This window comes from Perissodus microlepis, chromosome 10 (assembly GCF_051167445.1).
Source record: "Perissodus microlepis isolate ML-2025 ecotype Zambia chromosome 10, ASM5116744v1, whole genome shotgun sequence".
NCBI lineage: Eukaryota > Metazoa > Chordata > Actinopteri > Cichliformes > Cichlidae > Perissodus > Perissodus microlepis.
Window position 1 is genome coordinate 18940268 of NC_140470.1, and position 27322 is coordinate 18967589.

Sequence of the window (27322 nt, forward strand, 5' to 3'; positions counted from 1 at the left end):
GAAGGTTCTCAGTCATCCAGGTCATCGTACTCTAAGGAGCTTGGAAAGAAAAGCGTCTGGACTTCTTGTCACGGTCCTGGGTCGGTGACAAAGTGTTGAGTTTCTTGTGTCTCAGAGTTTTTGTATTATGATCTTAGTTCTCTTTGTTGCCCCAGTTTTCTATAGTCTAGTGTCTTAGTTTGGCTTTCTTGTATTCAATTTAGTTTTCCGAGTGTTCAGTAGCTGCCCTCTGTGTCTCTTTGCTGTTATTGTTCTCTGTGTTTCTTAGTTGCTCTGTCTCCCCTAGTCAAGTCTGCGTCTGTGCTACTTCCTGTTTTACTTTGAAGGTCTGTGTCTCATGTGAGTGCATCCTACTTTGCTTCCTTGTCTCATCAGTTCTGATTTCCCTCATGCTGTGTGTGATTCTCCGTGTGTCTCCTGGTGTACATTATAATTCGTTTTTCCCAGTTTAGCTTTGTATTGTTTGTGATCTGTTTTCCAGCAATAAAGCTGTGTTTTTGTTTTTGTCCCCGTGAGTTTGCATTTGGGTCCAATTCCTGCCTGCACACAGCTGGATCATGACACTTCTTTAAATTGCTTGAAGACGTTTCACCTCTCATCCGAGAAGCTTCTTCAGTTCTAAGGGTCAAATGGTGGGGAGTCCCAGATTTAAACCTAGTGGGAGTATCCCCCCCAAAGAGGGACAAAGGACCCCCTGATGATCCTCTACCTAATCACATGAGCCAAGGTGTGAAAACGGGTGTGGGTCACAATCAGCCAAGGTTTCGGGTGAGCTCATTGTGAAACCTGGCCCCACCCTATCATGTGATTTCCTGAGGTCATATGGCCCAGGGTGTCAGTGGGCATTAAGGCGTCTGGGAAGGGATCTCAAAACTGGATTATAGATAGCAGACAGTTGGTGTCGTAAACCACCGCCTCTGTTCAAAGAGGACCATCTGTCCTCTCTGTCCAAAATGTGAACATTGGCATCCTCGAAAGAGTGACCTTTAAGTTTTGAAAGAGGAGTGAAAGAAGCCATTTATGTCCACTGTGAGCGACCATCTTCGGCCCACCGAGCATTTGCCTGGTGGGCCAATTCAGGCTGCAGACCCTGAATTGGGATACAGCCTCAGTTTTGCTCTCCCTGTCTCGTTAATCAAATGTAGTTCACCTGTGGTCCCTGGTGTGCTCCATCTCCCTGATTACCTCATGTGTATGTAAGTCCTCAGTTTCCCCCTGTTCTTTGTCACGTTGTCTTACATACTCTTAATGCTGTGTGCATCCTGATCCTTATCCTAGCTATAGTACTTCTTAGATCGTATTTTATTCTCAAGTTCATAAGCCCCTGCAGAAAAGCTGTGTAAAATTCATGTTTTGTCTCCTGAGTCCTGCACTTGGTGTCCTCAGTCTGGCTGGTACACAGCCAGTTCATGTCAACAACAAACAAACCTCCCCAACCCTATGAGGTGACAAAACTTAGGGGAAAAAAATTATACGAATAAATGCATAATTATTGCCCTCATCTGTGAGCTCATTTGTTGACATGCTTACATACAAGTTAAATGGCTGCCAAACCCTATAAAAACTTTGCTGCTTTTTTCCTTCAAAGTTGATTTCAGTTTTTTAAGTATAGGAACTCTGTTACATGTTAATCCAATGAGTGTGGGTGGGTGGTGTCTCATCTTTCCCTCTTATGACAACTTCTATATAGGAAAACCAATCTGGTCTTTAAGTGATGATCTATGAACTCTGCTTCCAGGCTCCAACGACTCTGTGTTTATTAAGGCTGTTGTGCTTTCAACAGGTTTTAATGCTTGATCTATTTAATCTGAACAAGGCCCTAAAAAAGGCAGTGATCACTACTATCTCTTGATTTTTATTACCACTATTCATTTGAAAGCTCAGTTTTTAAAACCTTACGATGTAACTACAGCCCAGCCCATGCAGCAGTACATTTCACGGACAGTGGTCACTACAGTGGACAGCTATTCAAAGGCTGTTTTCTTGTATTTGTGTCAGTGTTGACTTGCACATAAACCACTACATTGGACACTGATGTGTCACTCCATACCCTGCCACCTACTGGTCAACCAGTGGACATGTGTAAGTGGCTCTTTTAAAAGCACGTTTTAAAAAATTAAGTTCAAAAAAATCTTTTTTTATGCCTAAAGATGAATAAAAATACTTGATTGAGGTTGTCATAATTCATGCATAAAAGGGTTAAACATTACAAACAGACAGGGGATTAGAAGACATATTGGTGTCTTCTGATCTCCTATTACATCCAGCATTTCACAGTTATTGTCAATGCACAGTGCAGCATCTCCTGATTGCGAACGAATACAGTATGACATTATTTTCAATTAATGTGTCAAAGTAATTTATCAAAAAATATTGGGTTTAACTATATGGGTTTTTTTTATTTTACAAAATGTAGCTCTGAAGGAACTAAATATTGTACAGAACTTATTGCTTTGCTGATAATGACAAAGCTCCAAACACTGCTGTAAAGTCGAGTTTCTCCTTTTGTTTTTGTGACCTCAGCAAGCTTGACTTGAAGCTGCAAAAGATTTTTAAAAAAAGATAATTATAGGGAAGAAATTTCTCTTTTAATTTTCTTTCTATTTAATTCTTTAGCGTTCTGCTCAACCAATTGGTAGAGCACATTTTCAGGTCCTATATCTAACTGAGGCTTTCACTGCAATTTGCCTACCTTAATGAGTCTTTTCTACCAATTGGTTTACATCTGTAATGCCCAAAAAATCCACCAGAAGGCACTGTGAATGTAAAAGGTTGGCTCTTCTTATCCCTCTCCCAACCAGGAAGTCAGAAACAAAAAAACATCCAACATATTTTGAGTGTTTTTGATTAAACTAAGGTAGGAAGATATAATTTTTTGATATATGATAGTGTTAGAGGACTTGCTTAACAGATGTATGTCACTGGACAGCATTAAAAAAGTGAAATTAAGTGTTAAATAATTTTTTAAAAAAGTGGTCAACCAAATGGTTGATTTGTCACTTTATGGTGCTACTGCTAACATAACCTAAATGTTATTAAAATTGATTATTTGCCATAAAATCAAACCACTAGACCCATTTTATTTATCCATTGCTTTTGATAAATCACATTAAGTGTTAGCACCAGGGGCGGATCTAGAAGGGTGGCATGGGGTGGCAAGTGGCACCCTAAAATGATCCCTTGCCACCCCAAGTGCCACCCCAGTTTTACATATGACAGTCTTGTTTATTAAAATAAGATAGCATTAACAGTTTGAGCGTAGTTACAGTCAACAGTGAATATAAATGCTAAAACTGAATATATTGCATAGTGTCAAAGAGTCAAAAATTGTATTTTAGACCTTTTTTCAGACCAAATTAAAATAACGTGCTGTTATACAGCGTCCAGAAGATGGTCTGTGTATTCAAACCCACCTCTGGCGCTGGTGCCCTACCCTCATTTTTAAATGCATATAGACACTGAGAGTTTTCAGGAGGAGCCGGGCTGCTCTCTGGCAGGAAGCACCATGCCCTCCTGTGTTTTAAATGCACTTTGGAACAGCACGCAGCAACACTACATATGAGCAGGTGGAGGGAGGTTTGGGGTCTTTACACACCCCCGTTCTGTTAACCGTCGGGGCTGGGGGGCTGGGAGGAGGTGCTGGCCGTCGGATTGGGGTCTGGGATGCGGAGCCTCCCTGCTACTGCAGATAAGGAGGCGGTCTGCTTTCCTCCACCCCAGAGAGAAGGGTTGCATCTCCTGGGTCCGGGTGCGGTTTGCCCCTCTGGGGGCAGGGGTACCTGGACTTGGGATATGGAGTATGTTTGGGGAGTGTGACTTTGTGTACAGTGTCTATTTGTGTCTGTCTCCACGTCAGGTGAGTGCCGAGTATTTATTTGTGTATATGGGGGTGGGAATGCACGTTTGTGTCTGCGTGCGCCTGTTCGTCTGTGTCTATATGTCAGCTTGGGTCTTAGACTCCACCTCTCTGGGAACATCTCAGGCTCTCCGAGGAATGGAGGCCTATCTCCCCTCACCACACTCCCTGCCGGTGGTTGATGCCCTCAGACGTTGGTGTGTTGGTGGTTCTTGTCGACTGGGGCTGGGGCTGGGCGCTCATATGTACCGACTCACTCCTGGTGGCTGATTGGCGGGGCCTGGCGCCTGTGGCCCGGCTGGGCCCCTTCCGGGGGGTGAGGTGCCCTCTGGGCTCTGGGCCTGAGGCCCGGTCCTCTCTGGCACAGCTGGCTGCCGGCAGAGCCCGCGGGCACGCCACTGCAACCCCTCTGGCCTCTTCATGGCTGCTGGGTGACCTCTCGTTTGGGGCTCTCCTCAGCTCTTTCCAGGAGGGTGGCACAGTTGCCCCTTTGGTGGTCCTCCTTGGGTCCTCATGCTCTGGGGCCTCTGGATGTCTGGACCACACAAAGGCAAATGTGTCCAACAGTTAAAGGTATAAGAATATGGAATTCTCTTCGAGATAATCTCAATCTCAAATATGCACAGTTTTAAAATGTGTTAGATACTTAAAATGATAAATCAATATGAAGAACACAAAAGTAATTTGGGCTAAATGTGGAAGGAACAATATTTCTTTGCCATCTAGTAGTGTTGATTATACTGATTTATTGTTTAGTTTAACATGTCTCGATATGTAACAATGCAAGAGTGTTTTTGGGGTTGTTGGCACCCTCTTGTAAGAATAATTAGATTTCAGATAGGGGGCAGGTGCTAATAAGAATTTGTTCTTCTTCCTGTTCCTTTTTCACCCATGAGTGCAGTGTTATATTAATGGGAAAGAGGATTTGTATGTAGGAAATGAAATGCTGTTGAACCATGTGTGAAACAAATAAATAAATGAAATATATATTTAGTTTTATAACAGAGAGTTGTACATATGTTTTAGTATGTTTAGTAATTTATTTTTTTTATTATTTTAGTAACTTTGATTAAGGCTGGATCCAATTTGTTTTACATATTTAAACATTTTTTAAAGTAATACAGTTACTTTTCCTGGTAATTAATTACTTTTATAATACTGTAACTCAGTTACTAACTCAGTTACTTTTTTGAAGAACTAGTAACTGTAACTAATTACTTTTGTTTTTACAACACATGTAAAAACAAACACACACATTTAGTTTTGTTTTTTTAATTATACTGCACTACAATTATACTGCTAGATAGATAAATCTCATTCCTCTCAATGGCCTCAGAGCAGTGAAAGGCAGCTTATACCGGTAAATACCAGAGTTTCATCCACAATGCGCATGTGAAAACCATGGGGGGGAAAAAGCTGCTGGTGTCACAGCTTGCCCAGCTCAGTCAGTGTAATCGGGAGATGGACACGGCCACATTAAAGTGAGAGTCTGCGAGAGATTGACGTAATCAGTTTTCATCAATAATGGCAGACTGTGGCCACAAGATGGCAATAATGTAAAGGTTAGATGTATCTAAGGAGAAAGATTGCTATACTTTGGTCATTTCTTCTCTCTGCCCTTGAAGGAAATATTGTTTTTCCTACTTTGTTCTTCCTGTCTGGATGCGCACTGCACGCCTGGTTGCCCACATTATTTCAGCAGTACTTTGAGCTTGGAGCGGAAAGGCAGCATGTTTTTTTGGGAGGAAAGGTTTTATTCATTTGATAATATAGGAATCATAACACACACATACATTAAGCAATCAAATAAATCAGCAAATGAATCACTTTGGCTGCTTTATTGCTGCCTTATGGGTGAGATTGTGTTATATTATGAAAATTAGGATATGACATGTAAAACTTAGTTATTTCATAGTATTTCCTTAACTCTTGAGCCACCATGATTTTATTGGCTCAGTTTGCTTTTACCATACCTCTACTAATTCTTTAAAATTTGATAAAAATCTAGCTCCATGGTAATGAGCAGTAAGCATAGGGACCACTTAAGGACGCTGGGCATTCAAGTCTGTTTATGATCACTGTTTAAAGACATTCACATCAGTGACCTCACTGATGTGAATGTTGGGGAATGCTGGGGAAAATTATCTCCACCTCCGTCATTCCTGTTCCTCTTTACACAAAGGAGCAGATACCAGCCCTGTCGATGAGTTAAGGACCTTCTACAGCCCTGCCCAGCTCTCATAGAGTAACTGTCTATCACCTTGAAACTCCACTATTTTAGGCTGTGCTGGGAGACACAGCAAACCTTTTGGCAATGGCACATATTGAAGTGGCATCCTGAAGGGGCTGGACTAACTGTGCAACCCCCTGTAGGCTCCAGGTATTCCTTCATGCTACCAGTAATGACACTGACCTTAGCTGAATGCAAAACTAGTGAAAAAACGAACAAACGTAAAAGTTGAGGAAGGAAAAATATCAGAGGCCTCCACCTGAAAAACTGTTTGCTGTTTTAGGGTTGCGGCTTGAGGAGGAACAAATAGTGCAGCGGACGTCATCAAGTAATGACGCCATGCGTTTGCTATTTAGTTTAATTTAATAATGAAAAACACACTGTTAAGACAAGTAAAAGAAGCTTGATGCATACTGACACAGAATCAAATAGGGTCATTTGGCTTGTACTTCACAATAATCACTACAGTAACTGGATAGTGTTAATTACTGCATGTGTTATGTTTTCTATGTGTTAAAGTATACAAGCTTTGTCTTGGTTCAGAATAATTTAAATAATTTCATCAAAAGTTGAAACATGAGGCTTTGAGCAGATGTCCATGGGCCCGCCAGGGATTTTTTATTTTTTATTTTTTGTGACACAGCACTACCATGCACCTACTTTGAATTGTTCAGGTAAACTCAAAGCAAAAATGAAAATAGTCCCTCCCTCTTCCCGCTCCACCACAACCACCCACACATGCGGGGCCTTGGGGTGCAAGTGTGTCACTAGGGTGCAGGGGAGGCACTCCCCCTCTGTCCCTTGCTGGCCGCTTGTGCCTCAATTTCCTTCCGCAACCTAGACATCCACATTACTCCCACTATGATTACACATACATATAGAGCCTTGGGGGTGGGCACGTTATACGGCGTCCAGAGGACAGTGTGTGTATTCAACCTCACCTCTGGTGCCCACTTTTCAATTTTAAATGCACAGACCTTGAGGGCTCTCAGTAGGGGCCATGCTAGACCTGCTGCTCTCTGTCAGAAAGCACCATGCCCTCCATGCACTTTAGAACAGCATGCAGCAACACTACATGAGCGGGCAGAGATAAGTTTGGGGTCTTCACACACCTCCGTTCTCTGTTAGCCATCGGGGCAGAGGGGCGGAGAGGAGGAGTTGGCCATCCGATTGTCTGGGATGCGGGGCCACCCTGCTACTGTGAGGCCGGGGGAGTCTCCACCCCGGGGAAATGGGTAGCATCTTCTGGATCTAGGTGTGTTTCCCCCCCTGGGGGTGGTGGTATCTGGACCTGGGGGCTAGAGTATGTTCAGGGAGTGTAATTGTGTGTACAGTTTCTTTTTGTGTCTGTCTCCACATTGGGTGAGTGCCGAGTATTTGTTTATGTGTGCATGAGGATGGGAATGCACGTCTGTGTCTATATGTCAGGTAGGGTCCACCTCAGGCCCTCCAAGGTATGGTGGCCTATCTCCCCCCACCACACCCCCTGCTGGTGGCTGATGCCCTCAGGTGTCGTTGGTGGTTCTTGGTGTCCGGAGCTGGGCGCTCAGGTATGTACCCGCTCACTCCTGCTGGCTGCTTGGGGCTCAGTACACTCTGGCACAGCTGGCTGTCGGCAGAGCCCGCGGGCACGTCATTGCAGATCCCTGTGGCTTCTGCTCCCTGGCTGCTGTGTGACCCCTCGCCTGGGGCTCTACTCAGCTCCTCAACCGAGGGTGACACGGTTGCCCCTCCAATGGTGCTCCTTGGGCTCTTGCACTCTGGGGACTGGATCTGCTGCTTCATGCCCTGGGGGACGGGGGACGGGGTGTATAAATAAATTATGCTAGCTTGGACACTGCTAGCATAATGGACTGTGTTTGGTTTTTTTTGGGGGGGTTTTTTTATAAATGGGGCTCCCACACAAACGCCCCTGCCCCAAAAAAGGCATATACCCTTGACGTTGCATGACGAACACCGTATTCCTTGTCCACATGTAAACGCAAAAAGTTTTCGAATATCTCCAACCTGACTGGAGTGGTTTTTTTTAAGTCTATGTTTTCAGTAAATCAAAATGCAGTTTTTTGTGGACAAAAGGCCCAAACGCATAGAGAAAGCTGCGTTTTCAAAAATACCCATGTAGGTGTGGCTGTAGTGTAAAAGAGTTAGTAGTTTACCTGTAATTTGTTGCAGTTTACTTTTATTTGTTTAATTGTTTACTAAATGTTTGAGGTGTGAAATATATTGCAATGGAGTTAGTTGCTTTCTCACTATGTTTCAGTATTATTGTTACACATCCACAATGGCTGACAAGTTAATGTCACAGGCGGTCAAGTTTCTGCAAAACCTCAATAGACTGTATATTTGACATAACAATCAAATTAACTTCCAAGAGCTCCCATGCTTTGCTGATTACAGAATACTACTGGATTTTTAAAATACAGCCTTCTTACTGTACACTGTAAAAAAAAATCCGTAAAAATACAGTACAATCTACTGTATAAACGTGAAGGAATTTTCCGTATTAGTCATTTACAGGTATTTTTCTGTATTTCTCAACTACTGCAATGCATTGTGGGAAAAAGAACCTGAAAAGGAGGGAAAAGTAAGCGCAAGAGCAGCCATTAGGCTTCTTTCAGGCTTCATCTGGATTTTGGACTCTGAACTTGGAGAAACTGCATTCAAATTTCTGTGGTAAGTATTAAAACTCATGTTTTCTTTTATTAAAATAATGTTTTTCAAAAGACTCCGCGTTTTTATTTAGAAAGAATTGTTAATTTATTTGTTAACTGGTTTCGGCTGTCTCCAGACAAGTCAGGAATATTTTGCTGACTCAGTTTTTAAAATAATCGTTATTTAGGTTTAACATGACTTAAGCTTTCCATTTTAGTTAATGTTAAAATAATTTTTACTGTGATACCACCAGTTTTGCCCTTCAGTGGCTGAACCAGTTTTCATAAATATTATAGTTAGCTGTCTGTGTCTCTCTGTGTATTACACAGCTGTGACTGCTAACTAGCTAATTAGCGAAAGTCAGCGATGTGGATAACTGGGAAAAGTGAGAACTTCATGGTTCTAGAAATTATTCTAGGACTATAATAAGTACTGTATCAATACCTGTGTTTTACAGTTGGCTCTACTGTACACTTTAAAGGGTTTCAGGAAAAGTTACACTAACCCTAGTTTAAGCCTCAGACCTTCCTGGCTGATGCTAGCAAATGCTAATGTTAGCCTCTGATTTGGGCTGCTAAAGTAAAGACTTTTAGCTAGCTGACCAGCATAGATTATTTCGGTGGTTAACAGACTGTAGTGGTAATATTACTGAAAGTATAGTTTCACCTCAGCACATTTACAATTATGTCTATTTTGTAGCACATAGAAATGTTTAGTTAATATTTACAGACAGACACATTTTCCCTGTAACTGTGTTTTTACTCCAACAATTGTTGAAAATGTAATTTATGAAATGCTGAGCAGCATTTCTAATATGTGGAATATTTTTGTCACCCCACTGTGCTAATGTGATTAAATACTAATAATTATTACTAAAAAAAATTCAATAATAAATCAATACTAACTATTTCTTGATTGAACTATAATGTAAGCACAGTGCTGGTGTGCAGGGGATTTATATGCCTTGTGGGGGATGCTGACATATTATAAACTGTTGTGTCTATATCAAGCTTTTAGCCAAATATAAGCAGAGATATTTGTATCTTTCTTAAAAATCCAGAACCTTACAGATTATTTGAGAAATGGATCAACAGCTATCACTACTTGAAGCACTCTAAGTCCTGCAGTGGAAAAATATCCCTTATTGATCACACACTTTGGTTTTCCAGTGCAGAGCAATGGCCAAGAAAAGGAAAGACTTCCCCGAGTGAAAAAAAAAGATGAAGATACAAACTGGTGATGATCCAGAGCAGCTGGTCTCAGGAAATGAAGAAAAAACCCTGATCACCTTCTCTACAGAAACGAGGTGAGTTTAATGTTGTGGTTGATTTAGTTTTTCAAGGTATGTATGTCACTTTGATTATAAACTGCTTTTGTTGCAACAGAATGCTGCTATGTGTATGCAACTCTACGTGAATTATAATCCTTTGTAGGGCTGTGTGATATGACCAAAATCTCACATCCCAATATAAGACATATCTCTCCTGATAACGATATATATCACAAAATAGTGCATTTTCTGTAAATTCTGTGATTCTCAGGCAACCCGACTTATGTGAAGTGTTTTCAGTTGGCCGTCATGTACCTGGAGTCGAGTGTTTTGACCGATGCGTGAAACTATACATTTCTAGACATGAGTTTAAACAGTGCCATTTTCTTTGTGAGTATTTATTACACGGCGTGCTGCGAGGAAAAGCCTGTTCTAACGTTTGAGTCTAAGGATTATTTTGAGCACCTGACGACTCTTTTTTGCTTTTCATTCGTAAACTCTCTCGAAACTCTTTCATGTGATTCTTGTGTAGGTGGTTAAAGAGGTTTGTCGTGTTTGAGTGGTGGTGGGGACCAGTTTGTGGCATAATTTGCATAGTACAGTTTTCTGGGGTGTGTCAGACTTTTCATAACCAAACCATGTCCATGCTACAGAGGTAGCCCCTCGTTTAGCAATAAGGTCCTCGATTTGTTTTGGCTGGTCCTTCTATTTGGAGCTAGCTGGTTCTGCCTCATCCTGGCTGGCCATGCTGGTATTCTCTGTGCCTTCATCTGCGTGGTGACTGTAAGCGCCATTTACTTGATGTTTTTATTTGAGGTCATTTGTTTGATGCATGTTCTGAAATTTTATGTTTGAGAATAATGTATATCATTTCAGTTTATTTTGAAAAGTCTCAACAGAAACTTGAGCTTTATTGTGAAAGGTATATGTGGAAAATAAACAAGCGGACGGCGGAGCCACACAATGGTTTTACCGTCATTGTTGGTAACGAAAGTACGCGTAAAAACAGTCACTTGTCCGTCCATAGTGTGGTTATTGTAAGTATAAGAGAAAGAGAGAACTTTAAGAAATAATATAGCAATTACAGTGACCATCAAAATCATGAAAAAAATATTGCCGTAAACAGTTTCTTTTGCAACACCACAAAACAAACAATAGTGTATAATATGAAACGATAGACAGTTTTATATCGTCATCTGATATATATCGTCATATCGCACAGCCCTAATCCTTTTTTTGTTTATGTTGTTTATGTTCTAGGTAAAAAAAAAAATGTAAAAATACAAACTTTTTAAAAATGTCTTGTTGTTTCTCTTTTTTTCCTCAGAATAAAATGCGACTAGTCTCAATGGCTGACATGGAGGAGCAACACAGCGACACGTTAACCCCGACTGCTGCAGTTCCTGTATGAACTGAGCAACTCTGAAAATCCAAGGAAAAGCTGAGTGTAGTTTATTTAAAGCTCAGATGGACCTTGATGTACTAACATGCAGGCTGCATTCAGGACTTTGTCACACTGGTATATGAAGAGTGGGAACAAGACTTTGTAGTAATTTGTCTTACTATTGTCTTATTTGTTGTGATTTAGGGTCTGTGAATGTAAATAAACACATTTACACGAGGGCAACCTGATTTCAAGGAAATAAAAATGCTCAAATTTGAAAGCTTGTGAGTTATTTTGTTCATGTATCAGCTGTTTAGTCGTTTTATGACAAGATGGATGCTGTCGTTATATTTTAGTATAGTGTTTGAGTTAAGGAGAATAAAAGAATATTTAACATTAATTGTACCAATGTTGTTGTGTACGAAGCACAAATTAATTTAAAAAGTTTTAATTTATGAATTTTTGAGTACATGGTGTACTAGGTTGTACTTGCATAGAAATGTACATTTAAGGATATAAAGAACTATATTTAATGAGTTACAGTGAAAAGAAGTGCTTGGAAATAGTAATATAAACAGAAATTTCAATTTTTCTATTAACGGAAAATATCAGTTAATGATACAGAAAATATACTGTGAATAAACGGAATTTTCCGTTTTATAGCTGAAGGAAATGTCCGTAAATAGTACAGAGAGTATACTGTAAATCTACAGAATTTTCCGTTTTATCATTTACAGAAAAGTCCGTCAAACTTCCGTAAAAAAACAGAAAATGTACTGGCAGAAAATTACCAGGACATTTTCTGTTTTTCTACGGAATATTTTTTTACAGTGTAAAACTGTGCTGCAGTTTTTACAGAAATTTGTTGCAGTGCTCCTTTTTTCAGAGGAAAGAACAGGACCCATATTAATAAACTAGCACAGAAAAAGAAAGCGGAACAGGAGCTGAAGTGATTCATTTCCATTCTTTGGAAGTGAATCACTTCAGCTTTCAGGAGGTGATAATCACTCACCTCCTGAAAGCTGCACTTGCTGGATGCCTTGAACTTCCTGATGCCAGTATACCAACTCCTCCTTCAGAAAACTCCAACATGATAATGGCAACTATACCAGCCACTATATTAGATACATCAGTTGCAGCTTTGGCACCTATCTCCTCCCATACTATTAGTCATAGGGACATCATTCAAATACTAAAATGATTAACTTAGTTTTGTGACATATGCTTCTGTAGACAGAGTTTTGGCATATATTTTAAATCTCAAAGATCACAAATGCCTGCAGAAAATGAAAGACTTCATATGTCAGTCACAGCAAGTGGTATGATAACTCAACTTTGGGTTTCAAGCCAAGCTGTTCTTTCTGCCAAGTTTCTCTTTTACATCACAGTGGGTTCTAAGGAAATTTGAGGATGTGTCTTATCTAACACGTCCTTTAGTTTCCATAGAACTGAAGAATGTTTAAAGAGGTTTTTATCTCAGTAAACCTGTGTGAAGCGTGTTATTCAATAGGCTGTATTTGACTTTTGATGGTGTTTTTGCACATGCCTGGATTACTTTACTAATGTTTTGAATTTAGTTTTTTTATTGACGTTTTTTCCTATTTAGATTAGGATCTTCTTGTCTGTTTGTTTTTAGTTCCCTTGGTCTTTTCTATTTAGGTTTCACACACTGTTGCTGGTATTTTGGCTCATTCCTCCATACAGATCTCCTCTAGAGCAGTGATGTTTTGGGGCTGTTGCTGGGCAACATGGACTTTCAACTCCCTCCAAAGATTTTCTATGGGGTTGAGATCTGGAGATTGGTTAGGCCACTCCAGGACCCTAAAATGCTTCTTATGAAGCCACTCCTATGTTACCCAGGCGGTGTGTTTGGGATCATTGTCATGCTGAAAGACCCAGCCATGTTTTATTTTCAGTGCCCTTGCTGATGGAAGTTTTCACTTAAAATCTCATGATGCATGGCCCCAGTCATTCTTTCCTTTACACATCAGTCATCCTGGTCCCCTTGCAGAAAAACAGCCCCAAAGCATGACGTTTCCACCCCCATGCTACAAAGTAGATATGGTGTTCTTTGGATGCAACTCAGCATTCTTTCTCCTCCAAACACGGCAAGTAGAGTTTTGGCCAAAGCGTTCTATTTTGATTTCATCTGACCATATGACATTCTCCCAAGCCTCTTCTGAATCATCCAAATGCTCTTTAGCAGACGGGCTTGAACATGTACTGGCTTAAGCAGGGGGACACGTCTGGCACTGCAGGATTTGAGTCCCTGGCGGTGTAGTGTGTTATTGGTAACCTTGGTTACTTTGGTCCCAGCTCTCTGTAGGTCATTCACTGTGTGTTTCTGGGATTTTTGCTCACCATTCTTGTGATCTTTTTGACCCTCTGGGGTGAGATCTTGTGTGGAGCCCCAGATTGAGGAGATTATCAGTTGTCTTGTATGTCTTCCATTTTTTAATAATTGCTCCCAGAGTTTACCTATTGCAGATTCAGTCTTCCCAGCCTGGTACAGGTCTACAATTTAGTTTCTTGTGTCCTTCGACAGCTCTTTGGTCTTGGCCATAGTGGAGTTTGGAGTGTGACTAAGCTTGTGGACAGGTGTCTTTTATACTGATAACGAGTTCAAACAGGTGCCATTAATACAGGTAACAAGTGAGCTGGACGATATGGAAGTGAAGTTGGACTTGATTGATTTGTTTCGCACGACCTCTGTAAGTGGAAGTAATCGGGCTGTTTTTTGGTTTTTAAGGCAGACCATGGCCAACCGCCAGTAAACCCTATACAGAAGAAGAAGAAGAAGGTAATGAGTGGAGGACAGAGGATCCTTCAACAGAAGAAGTTACAGGTCTGTGAGAGCCAGAAATCTTGCTTGTTTGTAAGTGGCCAAATACTTATTTTACACCATAATTTGCAAATAAATTCTTTAAAAATCAGACAATGTGATTTTCTGGATTGTGATTTACAGGCCTCTCTCATCTTTTTTTTTCTTCCAATTTTTATTTTTCAAATGCCAGACAGTCATAAAGCACATAGGTACACATAGAAATGATAGTCTCTTCTTTCTCTCTTTTTTTTTATAACATTCAGAAACATAAATAACATAGATGGCATGAATACCCCCCACTCCCTCATAATAATTTAAAGATGAATATGTTACAGAAAGATGGATTAACCCATTCAAAAAACAAATAAACAAACAAACAAAAACAAAACAAACAACAACAAAAATCAACAATAAAGTGCTAGTACTTATCCTTATAGATTAATATTACCATTAATCAACATTAGTTAACATTAATATTAGTGACTGCTTGCTCCTCGGTCGAAGCAAATTAATAATGCTGGAATATCTTAAATGAAGTACTCTTATGAGGTGGTACTGCCACCAATAGCAGGAAAATTTGTGCACGGTCATGTGTTGGACTACAAAAAGATTTCTCATGCTGGTAACTAAGTATTTAAGTAATGGTTTCCAGTAAGTAAAAAATCTATCCGACGAGCGTCTGAGGGAGAATTGTTTGTATTTTCTCCAATTTTAGAAGTCCTAGGATGTCGTGTAACCAGACTTTGTTTAATGGTGGCTGAGATGATTTCCACAACAACAAAATTCATTTTCGGGCAATAAGAGAAGCAAAGGCAATAAGGTTATTTTGGATAGCTGTGATACGAAGGTTATTTGGTGTTTTGCCAAAAATAGCAATATGTTGAGTCGGAGTTAGATTTATACCTAATATATCTGAAATTGTTTTGAAGAATTGATGCCAAAATTCAGACAGCCTGGGGAACGCTCAAAACATGTGAGTAAGGTTGCAAGGTGTCTGTGAGCATCTATTACATTTATCATCACATTTATCTGGATATAATTTTAACATTTTTTCTTTAATGTAGTGTAGTAGGTGGAAAACTTTAAATTGTATTAATGAAAGTCTGGCACAACTAAAAGACGAATTAATGGCCCCTACAGCTTCCTCTCAGAAAGATGCATGTGGAGTTCTGACTCCCATTTCATCTTGGTCCTATGGTAAAGAGATTCACCAGGTGGAGAAACTAGTTTGTAAAGGTAGGAAATATGGCCCTTTGACAAAGTCATCTCTCTCACATCTTTTTAAGTGGGAGAACTTGCACAATTGGTGGCTGACGAAATACTTTTTTGCCCCATTGTATCTATAGAGTAACTTCTTATTATGCTCATAGATTTAAATTACTCAAGTATTATAAGTCGTTATGCCAGAGTGCCAAGCATGTTTCAGAGAAATTCTAACAGTTGCATCCTTCCAGTTCCACAAAAAGCCATTACCATGGTGATTCACAGCTACGCAATTGAAACAGCTGGGAAGAACTGATAGTTAACAGCCTGCTCTCTGGGATTTTGACAATGGATATACAGTATGGGATATACAAACATGCCAATATTTTTGAGCCAATTATCTATGCTTCAGCAAACTGGCATACACCTTTGGTTAAATTTATAAGGCACACTTATGTGGCTAATAAAGTGGCCGCCCATTTTATTAAGTATGCCATTGTGCCTAGCCACTACAGCTGTTAACCTGTGTACCCAGCCAAATTATTAGGTACACCCATGGACAATTTATCAGGTACAGGCCTTGCTACTTTTTTAAGTGCCAATTCTCCTCAGCTTTTTTAGCTAACCTATTTACTTTCAACCTTTTAGCACAGTAACAAACCCATTGCAGTTTCTCCAGAAATTGCATTGAGTAATATTTCTGCTTCTGTATGTACACACAGTTGTGGAAGGAATGTTTACCAGTGGCTTTACTAGAATCATTTAGTGAAAATCCAAGTAAACATAGTCCACAAAGTCACAGTATCAAAGTGAAATGTTGCGAGGCCATAGTATAGGCTGTCTGTTGGCTGCCCACACTAAGCAGATCTAGCCCCACAGTGGGTCTAACAGTGCAGGGCATGGATGTGCCCTACATTTCACATCGGTACCAAGGCCCACAGTGGGCTGTCCAGAATGTTGTTAAAAAATAAAAACAAACCAACTAAAAAACAAGAAGAGCTACTTTCAGTTATTCCCTCATTCACAAGGGGTTACAACAGGTAAGCCATTAGGTAACCCAGCTGCCTGCACATTTTCTTTGAAGTATACTATTTCTTGCACAACCCCCAAGGGTTTTATGTCTGCTTCCAGGGAAAGAGACTTCAAAGGGTTCTTTCACATATTATGCAAGGTTCTATACCACTACACTATGAGCTCATTATTAAAAACAAACGACAAATTTAAAAAAACAGCCGTCATATCTTATCAAATGAGTTTGTCTTAGTAAGTGGAATGCAGCCTGATAACTTTAACTTAAGTTCTTTTACAGCAGCGGTCCCCAACCTTTTTTGCGCCACGGACCGGTTTATGCCCGACAATATTTTCATGGACCGGCCTTTAGGTGTCGCGGATAAATACAACAGAATAAAACTAGTACCGGTACCGAAAAAAATAACAAAAAAATAATAAAATCATAACACACATGAAAAGACCAAGGAAAACCGAGTAAACGATAAAAACGATAACAAAATAATGCTGAAAACCGATAAAAACCCTGAAAACTATACATTTCACACCTGAGCCTCAACTCTCGCGGCCAGGTACCAAACGACTCACGGACCGGTAACAGTCCGAGGCCCGGGGGTTGGCGACCGCTGTTTTACAGTATATCATAAGTATCCAGGTTAACTTCCTTTTACTAATGTTTTGAATCAGCTCCCTTTGCTCAGCTTCATATTCCAGGAAATGTAGTGATGGAGTTTGGTGTGTTTTCATTTTCTCTACAATAGTCAACTTCATTTGGCCAATAGCAGTTTTTCCCCTTTCAGGGCCCTATGAGGGTTTTCTGTGAGCAAGCCCTCTATGGGTTGCCCATAGAAAACCCTCATGGAGACCCAAGTGGTAGAAATATCATCTTCTAACCCACAGAGGGGGCAATGAGGGTTTTCTGTGGGCATTGTGAGGTGCCACATAATTCCCTCTTGGGGAGTATTCTGGAAAAAAAAATCACAACAGAGATTTTTGGGTAAGTTGTGAACTGCTGTTTTTCTTTTGACTAGTGATTTGAGTTACTGACCTATATATATATATATATATATATATATATATATATATATATATATATATATATATATATATATATATATATATTCCTTTGTGGAATAATGTAGTAAATATGGGAAAAAATATGAATATCTGATTCCTCATGCTCCCCAGCAAATGTTAATCCCATCTAAGTAGGGCTTGATTCATTTTAATTTTACTTTCTCTGTGTCATGGTCCGGGGTCTGTGATCCAGTGAATTGAATTGTTTATTATTTATTTGCCACATTATTGCTGTCGGTGTTTTGGTTTTGAATTTCTAGGTCCTAGGTTTTGGTCCCTTTGCCCCCTCGTGTTACTCTGTGCTCCCTCTGTTCTGTGCCTAGTCTACCCTGCCTGTGTGTTCCTTCTGTTCCAGTGTAGTCAGGTCTCTGTACAAAGTCCATGTCTCTGAGTCTGTCTCTTTGCATGTGTGTTCAGTTTCCTGTTTTATTGTGAAGGTCCGTGTCTTATGTTAGTGTGTGTTGTTTCCTTCTGCTTGTTGCTGGTTCGTTTGTATTGTCTCCGCGAGTCTCCCTGTTTCCTCTGCGTTCCTTCCTGTGTTCCTCTGCATGTCATCCCGTGAGTTTTGGCTTCAGTTTCATTTGTTAGGTTTTTCCAGTTTAGGTTATTTCTTAGTTCCTTTCCTCGCCATCTCCACTTTTGTCAGTAGTTTCTTCACTCATAATTAAAAGCTCAGTCATCCCATCAATGTCAGTGCCTGCATCTTGGGTCCTGATTTTCACACCCCACACGACTTGCCCTGGCAAACCGTGAAAGTGTAAATATCAGATTGCCTAAATGTCTACCCCCCTGTCTGCTAGATGATGCAACAACACTAGCAACTGTCAGTACGATTTAATCAGCAGCCACATCCATTAACATTCGCTCCCCACGAATGATCTATGGTTTGCCAGGTTTTACTTTTGTGGCCTGGAAAATAGGCCCCAGAACCCTGAAATGATGTTAGTACTCATTCACAAGTTTTACCTTTACTTTAAATAAAGAACCCAAAAAAAGGAACGTTCATAAAATTAACTTTAATTGCAGATAAGCTTTTTTAATTAAGCAACTTTAGCTGGAGTAAAACAAACAGCTCAACAAGATAATAACAATGAAAACATCTTAATCATCTTAAAATGTATAAAAGATTATGAAATTTAAAAATAATCAAGTTTAAAATGTTGCTAAATATCTACTACTGGTCTTGATGTTGTTGTAGAAGAGAAGAGAGAGAACACCTTAGCAACAGATGGAGTCTCTTCCTTACCAGGCAGATTGACGCACATTCAAAGAACTCTGTACAAAGTTCCCAAAACTTCCTCGAAGTTCCAATCCAACATGGTGGCAGTGAGCAGAGTAAATCCCCAAAATAGTCAATCCAATTTATAATCCATGGTGGTTTGGAAAAAGAAGGTGAAATCTTCTGGGTTTCTTGCAGAAAATCCTAACTGTGAATTCCAAGGTCTTCTAATTCTCCACTCAACAACACTCTCCAACAAAAAACAACTTCTTCTATCTGCATGGGATTTTTATGCATGTTGTTCTCATCTCCGCTTCCCCTCTTTAACCCCACCATCAGCCCACATGACATTCACATTGTCCCAAAGTTAAGCCACACCCTCTTGTTCTCTCTATAACCTTTCAGACAGATTAACTAAAGAAAAGTTCAATCATTCATTAAAATGGTTACATTTTCTCATACATATACTGTATTTCATTGTACATTTATATGCTGTAGCTCAGCCACACATGAATATGTTCTTCATCATGTCTCATTCAGTTTATATGCTGTTTTACTTCAACATGATTTCTCATTAGCTCAATCACATATAAACATACTTTTTCTCTTTATGACTGTGTTATGACTCTGTCTTTGACAATCTTACACACTCACTCACAAAGAAAGAGCCAAGGATGCACTATAGTCATAACAATGCTCCCACAATCTAGGTGAAAAAGCAAGGCATCAAAATTATTTCATTACTCAAACAACATAATCTTACTCCTCATATTGATTAGATTTATTCTTGATTATACTATGATTAGAATTAAACATGATTAACTATTAGCAAAAACACAAGTAAATAAACTCAGTTTTAACACTTTTCCGTTACAAAGGCTGAATGTTGCGTCCTTCTATTCAACTTTTGGGTAAAGATAAGCTGGGGGATTTCAATCTTTCAATCAATTTTTTTGGCTGCTCTTCTTTTCTTTTCAATTTTATTTCCCCCTTCAACTTTGGCCAGGATTTCAACTTGCTCCTCCAGACCAACAATTTTCCCGACCAGCCTGGAAGCAAGCAAGTCACCATGACTCTCAGCAGCTTTAGCATGAGTCTCAGCAGCCGTACGAGCAACCAACCAATCAACTGGAAGGCATGAGAAATTAAGCAGTACCAAAAAATAACCTTGAGAAGCCACTGTGCAATAAAGATCAGTCCTTCTGGGGTGACTTTGCTGATGGGGAGATCAACTGTGGACAACAAACACAAGCAATGACATTTAATATAATAATCCTTTATTGTGTGTTTATTAACAGCTTTCCTATAAAGCACATCGCACTATGATTTGAATTGAATCAATTATTTATTGGGAATAATCATCTGAATGCGAGTCTGGTAGGTCCGATCAGCAGGTGGAGTGAAACACCAAGATTTTTCTTTAGTTTTACATTGAACAGAACATCTTACTATAGATCAGTTTCTACATTTAATATTACTTTTTTTGTTGTTTGCTTATGATTTGTTTTGAGACTCATTCTTACATCCTCACCCCCTGCTGACGTTCACCTGCACCAGTTTGAATATCAAGCATACAGAGGATGCAGTCATCACAGCTCTCCATCAGCTCTTACAAAACTAGACCAGAAAAAACATCCAAGTGAGAATGTTGTTTGTAGATTTCAGCCTAACCCAACAATCTGGGCTCAGTCAATTTGCTGTGCATTGGGATACTGGGTTTGAATCTTGAATCTTTTCTTTTTATCAAAAAGTAAGGCTCCAAAACAGCAAAGAAAATTCAATACTGCAGCAACAGGCCTAAGTGAATGTTAAAGGCTGTGGGGACACAGTCCTTCCTCTGCCAGTCACAATAGCAGTGCTATTTCTGAAATGTCTAAATTACCCTTTTGTGCAGAAGGAACAAGTCTTCCATCTTTACATACAGCCTATGCTTTGTTGGTGTTATCTAAGCATCTGCTCCCCAGAGCCTGGTGAGTGTAAATGGTAGGTGAAGGGCAATGCCACTTTTTGAGCATGTCTAAAATTAAAACTTCATTGTAGTTTTCTAGTCACTGGCCCATCAGAAAAAAACATCCTTACCTTGAATTTCATTAGCCTTCAGGAATTGTGAGATGTACTGTAGTACTGCATTTAGATGATTAGCCACACTTTCAGCAACCACACCTATAACCTGAAGGAAATCCTGGAAGGTGGGGAAACAGGGGTTAATAGAAGTACAAAGAAAAAAAAGAAGGGGGTGGACAGATGGAGACATGGTAAGTTACAGCCTAGATTTACCTCATTTATACCTCATATTGCTTGCATCTACTCAGTGTATCAAACAGCATCTACTCATGTGAATTGTCAGTTTGATCTTGTTAGACATATACAGTAACTGTGGGCCAAAACAAACACACAGTTATCTATGAAGAGGGGTTACTGATATTCCATTTAGGAATGTCCATAGTCATTAAATCTAAATATGCACACCGTGCATTAGCAGTGGGGTCACAGTTTGCCTCTGCTTTTTTTCCATTGAGACACTCATAAAACAGGAATGGAAATTTCTTAAAAACCATGTTGTCTTTTCACATCTTTATATAAACTGGTGATTTTGGCAGAGTATAAATTTTTCTCTCCGGCACACATTATGTTTGCAGTGTTCCATTTACAACTGTAAATTACATCTACACATTACTCCACTTTTCACTCCCTTCAGCCAACATGGCCCCACTCAGTGCCACTGAGTCACATGACTCCAGGTAAGCTAAACATGCCAGAGCAGGGAGTAGGAGTCAGAGCAAAGTGAGAAAACCCTACCTGAATGATGGCCCTTTGTTTGTTTAAAAAAGTGTGTGGGCTTAATGTCGACATTGATAAACTTTTATTATCCTTACTAATCCAAAATAAACTGGATGAATGAATCAATCAATTGAAAAACAATCCATTTTTGAATGTTTCCATTATTGGACCCAAACAGCAACATTCAGAAGCAAAAGGCAAACTAGAAAGCAGCTGTATTGCTCAGTAAAGTAACAATGCAGGTCAAAACAACAAAATTTTAAACTATAACTGTTCTTAGAAAAACACAGGAGGGACACAGTACATGTCAAAGCGCAAGTGAACACTCTGCTGAAGTTGCTTATTAGCACAAAGCACCAGAGACAAAAGACGGCCAAAATAAAACAGGAAGAAACAGCACGCTGGAACAGACACGAAGAGAGAAAGATAAACAAACACAGAGACAAATCAAAACTTGATTCTCAGAATAAAGAATTAAAAACAAAAATAATTCCAACTACAATGAGAAAAAAATTATACAGAATCATAGCCTGAAGAAAAACTATACTAAATTAATGAATAAATAAATAAATAAATAAATGAAGATAGTTTTTCTTTAAAATAGATAGATATAGATAGATAGCAGCTACCTTCTCCACCGACAGCAATGTCTGCTCCCCTACTAGCCTGCCCAGGTAGGTCCTTCCCTGCCAGGCCAAATCAGCCACAGTTGCCCGAATCTCCCGCATCTTCTGGGGTCGACCCTCGAACTCTGTTGCTTCCAAAACTGCAAGCACGAAGAAAACCAACGCAAAAAGTCTGCTAAAACGCCCTCGTAGGCAACAGAAGAACATTGTCGATATTGGCTTTATCGCTGACAGCTAGTAAATAAAATACACCTCTTAACAAAAAAGTATGCGATGCGCCACACTGACGTTAAGGCGCCGTTCTGACTGTAAAGCACTTTGAGGTACAACACAGGTGTTTGGAAACCCTCCTCCTAACTGTAAAAAAACCTCTTTTTTTATCTTCATTTTCCATGAGTGTAATCACCTAACGTTTATTCGACCAATTTGAGTTAAGAGAGATATCTGCCATCTGCTGGACCGAGTCTGAAACTTCCTTTTGTTTCTCTTACACACACACACACACACACACACACACACACACACACACACACACACACACACACACACACACATATATATAGATATATAGATATATAGATATAGATATATATATGCAAAAGTAAAAACTTAGATTTAACATTTGTACTGCAAACATGGCTGCTTATTTGAATCATGTTACTTTTCTGATTGACAGAAAATGATGTGATTTCTGCTGCAATACAATTTTCCTAAGCGTACAAATAAAATATCTAATTTGTTGTTTTACCCGGGGCACACAAAGGAGGTGAAAATCTTTTTTCTTGTTCTCAATAGCGGGTTGTGCATTTAAAGTAGGACTTGCACATGGCGGCTGTTGGAGTACCTAACCTCACAGTCATTGTCATTCATACGAGGACGGGAGCTGAAGAGGAGGCCTCCTCCCAGGAACAGCAGTCCTGCAGAGCCCCAGCCGATGTAAAGCGATGATCCCAGCTCCCTCCTCTGAGGACTGATCAAAGTTGGGTTGTAGGAATTCTGATTGATAATGTGGGCTGTCCAAGTTACAGGGATTAGGAGCAAGACACCTGCAATGATGACGATAACCCCAGAAGCTATAGTCACATTGCTATTTTGACTTTGATCTATCATACAGTTACTGAAGCTGTACCCAACTACACCAAACAGCATCCCAAAGAACCCTAACAAGATGGTGATGATGATGAGTGCGCTGCTAGCCTGCAGTTCTTGAGGTAAGGTCAACACCGAATCATAGACCTTACACTGCTTCTGGCTCGTACTCTGGACCACACAACTCAGCCACAAGCCCTCATGGATTGCCTGAGCTGTGACGATGTTGGAACGAATGAAGGCTGTCACTCTCCACATGGGGAGCACACAGGTGATGATGCTCCCCAAAAAGCCGATGATAGCCAAGACCAAACCCAGAAGCTTACAGTCAGCCATCGTGATGAGATCTGCTGATCTCGTCAAAGAGGAAAGATGGTGTGTTCTTGAGAGCTGCAGTAATTTATCTGCATGAAAGGAGTCAGGCAGGAAGTGGTTTTTTAGGTGCTTGTAATAATTAAAGGAGAAGTTGACTGCGTCTTCACTTCATGGTTACTTAGAAACCCTGAAAGCACTGAAAGTAGGTTGAACTATATAAAGAACAGCTTAGAGATAACCGCAGTCCAAACAGCAAATGCCACAAATGTTTGTAGCAATGGTTTGATGCTTACTTTACTTTTTCATTTCAAGCTATGCCTAGAAGAGAAGAGTAATGAAAAAGTAACAAAGAAAATAAGACGTCTTACTTTGGCTTTTCTTTTATTCGATTTTTGATTTGAGGTTTTATCATTAAAGGATGATTGTGTGTCTTTAATAGACTAATAATCAGACCTGGCACTAAATTATATTCTAAACTGGAAAAGTAGTGGCCTCATAGTGGTTCCTGTATTTTCCCCCACTTGCGAGGCTTTGCCTTGCAGATATTCTGTGTCATTGCTATTATTCTTCTTATTATTATTATTACTACTTTTTAAATTTTCATTTCATTTAATTTGTACATAATGTGAATTCCTAAAAATATTGTTAGTTAAAATAACTACAAACTAACATATGATTAAAAGCCCAAAGCTAATTTTAGCAAGTTAAGTGTTTAATCAAGCCCTTCCCCATATCATTATAAGGAAAGTAAAAGTTTTGGAATTTAAATCACCCACTACACCAAGGGTCTCAAAGTTAAATGAGCCGTTGGCCACTGCTGGAGCTGTCGCTTTAGTGTTCAATTAGAACAAAAACAAAACAAACAAACAAGAAAACACCAACACATAATTCCTAAAATGTGGTGTTTGTGTGGGGTTTTTTTTAAATATAACAAGGCAAAACTGCAAACATGAATGCTGATTCTTTTCCTCCCTCCTAACTAACTGACGCCTTTCATTGAACTACCAAATAAACACACTGGTACTCTCTTTCTGGTCAGACATTCAAAAGGGCTGTTGGGGGTGGGGGGTGTAATACATATACATATATATATATATGTATACAAGAAAATGTAATTTTACAGTGTTTATTTATCAGATAAAATAAGTTAAATGTCACCGTTATTACTGTCCGGCCGGAAACAGCAGGGGTGTCCAAATTCAGAGGCTGCATCCTCCTGAGGACCCGGCCTTTGCGGTCTAAGTGGGCCGGGTCCACTGTTCCCCTCTGTGTGAGTTTGGACCTTTCTGGCTTACTTAGCAGGCTGTGTGTTTTTCTATATTTTTACTTTCCTCATTTGTTCTTTTCCAGTCATCACTGCCATCTGATTAAGTTTACATGTTCCTATAATTGCTTTCGTTTCCTTCGTTTAATCACCAGTGGTTTTTGGTTCCATCTCCTTTGTATCACACATCAAAAGAAATAAAAATGACTGTGTGTTTGACTTTATTCAGGGTGATAAAATTTACCAGAACTGTAAAAAGTGTTGGACATTTGGACCCATTTTAAATTGAGTAGTTTTAACCAAAGATTTGAACCATTATTCTAACCCTATAAAACCTGAACCATGACATAATTGGTAGAATTTTTTAATGCTGAGTCTCTTCAACTTTATGACAGAATTAAAAAAAAAAGAAATTTCATAAATTGTATTAAGTTCGATAGATGCTGAACACGAAACAAAATGACTATTGAGTCTTTTTAACAAGTATGTTCTAATAAAACTTGGAAATAAGAGCTAAGTGTGGTAGCGTTGTCTTTCATCTTTCATCTCATTCTTGAATAAAAAAAAGTCTACAAAACTCATTAGTCTTTCAAAAAGGGAGAAGTCTATAAACACAGAGTTGTTCGCTCATTTTATTTCCCCTTTTGACAAAACCCCCCACCATGATAAAAAACAACAACACATGAAATCACCTGCTTGTAAAAATGCTTGATAATTTTTGCTGCATATGCATTACAACAAACACAAAACAAATACAATCTGAAAACTATTCAGCTAGAAAATGCAAATCTGTGACATGATCATTAATATTGAACCAGTTAATTACAGAAAGACTAAAATTCATGTACTAAAAACAAACCAATAAAAACACAGAATATATTTTTAAACTGATTTCAATTTAATTCACATCTAGTCCCATAAATATAAGAAATACTCCATAAACTGAAAACACGAATTACTTTTTACTCTGTTTATTATACTCTTGAAAAAAAAAGAGCGGCTATGCTAAGATTAAAAAAGCAAACACATGATCTTACATGCTTCTAATGTTTACCTTAATTTCATATTACATATACATTATAAGAAAGACACAAAAAACAGAAGAAAACTATTCAACAAAAAAAGAAAAAACAGTCAAAGATGAGGCCTAGACTTCTAGACTTTAATCACTGACTACACAGTCAGATTTCATGGCAGTTTCTAATGCACATCCTTTGAATTTCCTAAAGAGCCCAGAAAAAAAACTTAGTGAGAATAACCTATATAATATATATTACACAGCGTGAACAAAAAAGAAATGTGAACTAAATCTCTATCATGGTGTAAAATATCTTAGAAAATGTATTGTAATTTGCTGTATTTGAATCTCTTTAAGCACACAAAGAGATTCAAAACACTGAACTGTGTTCCCTCAATATATTCTGGATGCAAGTAAAAAGTAAGAAGTAAAAACTTCAGTAAAGTTAAACACTTGTACTGCAAACATTGCTGCTTATTTGAATCATGTTACTTTCCTATTTGACGGAAGTATGATGTGATTTCTGCTGCAATACAATTTTCCTAAAGCGTACAAATAAAATATCTAATTTGTTGTTTTACTCAGGAGAAAAACAGGAGATGAAACTTTGAAAAACACCTTTTCTTGTTCTCATTAGTTGTGTGTTTAAATGTAGGACTTAAACACCGCGATGGTTGGAGTACCTAACCTCACAGTCAGTGCCATTCATACGAGGATGGGAGCTCCAGAGGAGAGGTCCTCCCAGGAACAGCAGCACCGCAGAGCCCCCACCGATGTAAAGCGATGATCCCAGCTCCCTCTTCTGAGAAGCGGACCTTTTTTTTGTAGAAATCCTTAATCATAGCGTGGGCTGTCCAAGTTACAGGGATTAGGAGCAAGACACCTGCAATGATGACGATAACCCCAGAAGCTATAGTCACATTGCTATTTTGTCTTTGATCCATCATACAGTTACTGAAGCTGTACCCAACTACAGCAAACAGCATCCCAAAGAACCCTAACAAGATGGCGATGATGATTAGCGCTCTGGCAGCCTGCAAATCTTGAGGTAAGGTCAACACCGAATCATAGACCTTACACTGCATTCGGCCCGTACTCTGGACCACACAGCTCATCCACAAGCCCTCATGGACTGCCTGAGCTGTGATGATGTTGGTACCAATGAAGGCTGTCACTCTCCACATGGGGAGCACACAGATGATGATGCTCCCCAAAAAGCCGATGATAGCCAAGACCAAACCCAGAAGCGTACAGTCAGCCATCGTGATGAGATCTGCTGATCTCTTCAAAGAGGAAAGATGGTGTGTTCTTGAGAGCTGCAGTAATTTATCTGCATGAAAGGAGTCAGGCAGGAAGTGGTTTTTAGGTTCTTGTAATAATTAAAGGAGAAGTTGACTGCTTCTTCACTGATGCATGCAAAGTTACATATAAAGACCAGTCACCCAACAAAAGAACATTTCATACAGAAAATCTGTATATTAGATATTAGCAGATTTAAAAAATCAA

General features: G+C 39.4%; 1 protein-coding gene and 1 pseudogene across 1 annotated transcript; both read right to left on the reverse strand.

The window, feature by feature from the left end:
• Positions 1 to 19663: 19663 nt before the first annotated feature.
• Positions 19664 to 23558, reverse strand: LOC146379285 (claudin-4-like). The gene is made up of 5 exons (XM_084941098.1): positions 22956 to 23558; positions 22792 to 22795; positions 22134 to 22270; positions 20803 to 20905; positions 19664 to 19851 (listed from the first exon to the last, which is right to left on the reverse strand). Exons 1-5 carry the CDS (start codon positions 23553 to 23555, stop codon positions 19664 to 19666), a joined length of 1032 nt encoding a protein of 343 aa, XP_084797224.1. The 5' UTR covers positions 23556 to 23558.
• A 2916-nt stretch (positions 23559 to 26474) lies between these two features.
• Positions 26475 to 27081, reverse strand: LOC146379286 (claudin-4-like; annotated as a pseudogene).
• Between the last annotated feature and the right edge of the window lie 241 nt (positions 27082 to 27322).